This window comes from Austrofundulus limnaeus, unplaced genomic scaffold (genome assembly GCF_001266775.1).
Source record: "Austrofundulus limnaeus strain Quisiro unplaced genomic scaffold, Austrofundulus_limnaeus-1.0 Scaffold305, whole genome shotgun sequence".
Classification (NCBI taxonomy): domain Eukaryota; kingdom Metazoa; phylum Chordata; class Actinopteri; order Cyprinodontiformes; family Rivulidae; genus Austrofundulus; species Austrofundulus limnaeus.
This window is the reverse complement of record NW_013952707.1, coordinates 566,410-570,124: the sequence shown is the minus strand read 5'-3', so window position 1 is coordinate 570,124 and position 3,715 is coordinate 566,410. Positions and strand designations below refer to the sequence as shown.

Sequence of the window (3,715 nt, the reverse complement as noted above, 5' to 3'; positions counted from 1 at the left end):
GTGTGTGTGTGTGTGTGTGTGTGTGTGTGTGTGTGTGTGTGTGTGTGTGCACCCATTTGTGTATGCATGTGTCTGCAAGCTTTTCAAATGATGGGAATAATAAACTCTATTGATAGATGTCATTTAATGGCATAATTCAATCTAAACGAAAACATCAAACCAGATTATTTTAATATCATCTTTTATCATCATTTTATAATTTTTCTAGGCAGCATGGTTATACTCACTGTCATTCTCTTATCTTCTATGGACTGCTACTAAACAGTAACCATCACTGTCAAGTGCACTAAAGCAGGAACAGACAAATTCATGCAGCTACATGAGGTGTTCAGTGAATGTTTGCTTTTTGCAAGAACAAAGATATTAATTTTATTATTGACAGGGACCCTTGGAATTGTCCTAACCTTTCCCCCCTATACGGCACCCTGCTTGGAGCTGCTGCATATCTGTCCCTTTGTTTCACTATGTGAAGCAATTTGTGCTTCTTTTACTCTGATGACTTCTGAAGATGCATCATTTTATTTAAACTCACAATGCAGATTTTAAAAAACTAAGAATACTTGAAATATTTTATAAAACTATGCTGAATGAATTGAATTAGGATCTCCTGATTCATCATTTCTCTCTGTTTCCTTTCCTGCAGTGTTGTCGGACCATCTGTCACCTTTAGGATCAGACCAAACTCCAAAAACTTGACGGCCTTGAATGCAGCAGACAGAGCAGGTATGACTTCTTCATTCAGACTGAACTCCCAAAACTTGACGACTTCGAACACAGCAGAGAGAGCAGGAAAAAGTGTGATGATAAAAGAAGGGAAGTTTTCAAGCTGAAATGTTTTGGTTGACAGACTGAAACTACTGTAAATAGTCTGGAAGACAGCTAAAATAACCTCAGTTTTAAAGGCAGGTGATTAAACCAAACCAGAAAAATACCAGCCAATTTGTCTTTTAACTTTAGTTTCAAAGACTGATGAAAAATTGGTCTACATGTAGTTAAATAACCATCTTAATTATGTGCTCCACCTCGCCATCTGATGCGGTTCAATTTTCAAAAACATCATTCAACTGAAACAGCCTCCTGTTTTCTATTTGGAAATATCAACAACTTATGCCCCTTTTCCACTAGTGCTACTTAGTGTAGTGTCGGAACGGTCGGTGTAGGTAGGGGTCGGACCGGTTGGTTTTCCACTGATGTTCCAGTCCGGTTCCAATGGGTGTGTTTTGGGCGGTTGATGTTGCTGGTTTTTAGGTATTTTGAATAAAAATTAATGGGCAAAATGAGAGATGGAAACACATTTGATGAATAACTTTTGAAATTTTAAACATTTGCAAAAATTTAGCCAATCATTGACGAACAGTGTTCTGACGTCGCGTTTTGGTGTCAGCTGGGGCCGGTTGGAACCACAATGAGGTAGGTACTAAAAAAAGTGCCGGTTCCTTGGATCTGGTCTAATGGAAATGGCTTGGAACCGTACCAAACCGTACCGACACTACACTAAGTGGCACTAGTAGAAAAGGGGCATTACTGGACAGGCAAGGTTGTGTTGGGACGGTCTTTTTAGATTTTAAATGAGCTTTTGACACAATCAGTCATTATGTGTTGTTTAATTTTTTTAAACAAAACAGAAAGCAGCTTGTGTTTCATCTGCTGCCACGGTAACAGTATCCCAATGTTTTTAAGATTCATGGTTACATCAAAACTAAAAAAAGCAAGCAGATGGCCAAAAACCAAGTATTTATGTGAACAGAGAGAGACTTGATGTGGTGGATCAGTTCAAGAAGTACCTTGGTGATCTGTTTGACTCAAATCTTACTTTTAGGTAACATATTAAGAAGACTAGTAATGTCATCAAATTAAACTTGGCTAAATTTCATCACATTTTTATCTCATATCTTATTGTCTTACTTGATCACATACAACAGCAAATCTGCTAAAACCCATCAAGCCTCTTTTCAAAAAGACAAAGTTTTAGACAGGCAACCTATTCGTGTTCAGCAATGTAATCATTGTTGTAATCATCATTCATTTTCCCTACAGTAATATCATTAAAAAGTAGAAAATCTTGGACATTGAAAATGATCAAAGGTTCAGTGATTTAAGTTTTGTTTTAGGGGTTTAATTGGATGTTCTCCTCCACCTTTAAACTCTTTTATTCTGAAGTACAAATCCAGAATAAACACTAGATCTCAGACTAGAGGGGACTGTGTTATAGCAAGATGGAGAAAAAAGTTTGGGCTGAAGGTCACATCCATTAGAGGAACAAACGTATAAGGAAAGAACTTCCAGAACATATCAGAGACTGTGAGAGCTATTTCAGTTTTAAAAAGTAACTTAAAGTTTGACTTAAAGAATGTATTCATTTGTAAAACAAGTTTATTTCTGTTGTGTAATTTGCAGTGTGTGATGTTTGTGTGTTTTGTTGGATTGTTGTACTTGTTTATAAGCTGTTTTTATTTTTTGTCTGCTCACATATTGATTAATGTGCATTGTCCTTTCAAATAAATAACTGAAATGAAACTTTTTCATCTGTTTCATGGTTTTTAGGTGCAGAGAAGAACTTCCTGGAGTCTGAGACAGGTCTAAAGGTTCTTCAGAGCGGAGCTGAACAGGTAAAAGACAAGAAAGGTAAAAAAAACTCGGCAGGAAGGCTCTGTCTTTAACTTTTTTCCTAGTTGAAAAAGAAATGCTCTGTATCTGCTGGTTAGGGGTTAGGGTTAGAGCTTTTATTTTGAAAGTTTAAGCAGGAGACCTATTGTTTGAAAATATGTTTTTTGTTTCCCACAGACTGACGAGGGGAAAATGTTACCCCTGGCCACCCGAGTCCAGCCTGGCTCCCGCTGGGTGTTTGCTACACTCGTGGCCATGGCCTGCATCGGCGGAATCCTGGTGGCGGCCATGACCATTGCCTGCCTTCGTCACCACGCTCACCGGCTGGCAGCGAAGAAGCTTGGCCTGGGACCAGAGGGCGGCAGCTTCAGCCACCAGGAGTACCAGGTGAGGAGGGAGTGAAATAACTGATAACGGCACACGTTCTAAGAAAGCAACAATAGAAAAATATCATCTGGTTGGTTCTGTTGTCTGACCTGAATATAGTTTATATACAGTATAAGGGGTTGTAGTTTCATCAGGAAGATAAAAACATTCTAATAAAACACAAGAAACTGGAAACGTGTGAACACTGAGAGCTGCATGATTGCTGAAAACACTTGCTACAGGCTAAAGGTTTAAGGTTAGCTAAATGAAACAAAATCATTTCAAGTTGGAAAAAATGGCTAAACTAAATTTAAAAGCTAAATGTTAGCAAAGATCTAAAAATAGCAAAAGGCTAACTCAAGCATCAAAGCAGCAAAAGATTAGCTAAAGTAGCAAACAACTAGCTCAAAGTAGCAAGTGTGTAGCTAAAACTAGAAAAAATGCTAGCTACAGGCTCAAAGTAACTTGTGTCTGTTTTTAATAATTTTAATTAATGTGATTAATTCATTTTAATTTAGTCTGTTCAGTGTCTGCAGGACTTCTTATTAACCCAGTGGGGCTACTACATGCTTGCATCATGGAAGAGAAAACAAAACTGGGGGCTAAAACAATAAATGTTATACGGGTTACTTATTTACTTTTTGTAAAAAAAATTGTTTTCATCCTTTGGTCTTTTTTTTTTTTATTGATGGCCTCCCTTCTCCCCTTATAGCCATCCTCTCCACACCATTATTATGAAATG

At 37.7% G+C, this 3,715-nt stretch overlaps 1 protein-coding gene across 1 annotated transcript in view; it reads left to right on the top strand.

Moving 5' to 3' along the window:
• Positions 1 to 3,715, top strand: part of ptprnb (protein tyrosine phosphatase receptor type Nb) — a 65,809-nt gene that overhangs the window by 34,156 nt on the left and 27,938 nt on the right. Inside the window, exons 10-12 of the mRNA XM_014021784.1 lie at positions 644 to 723; positions 2,545 to 2,609; positions 2,785 to 2,994. Of these exons, the coding sequence (XP_013877238.1) occupies positions 644 to 723; positions 2,545 to 2,609; positions 2,785 to 2,994 (355 nt within the window). The remainder of the gene's footprint in view (positions 1 to 643; positions 724 to 2,544; positions 2,610 to 2,784; positions 2,995 to 3,715) is intronic.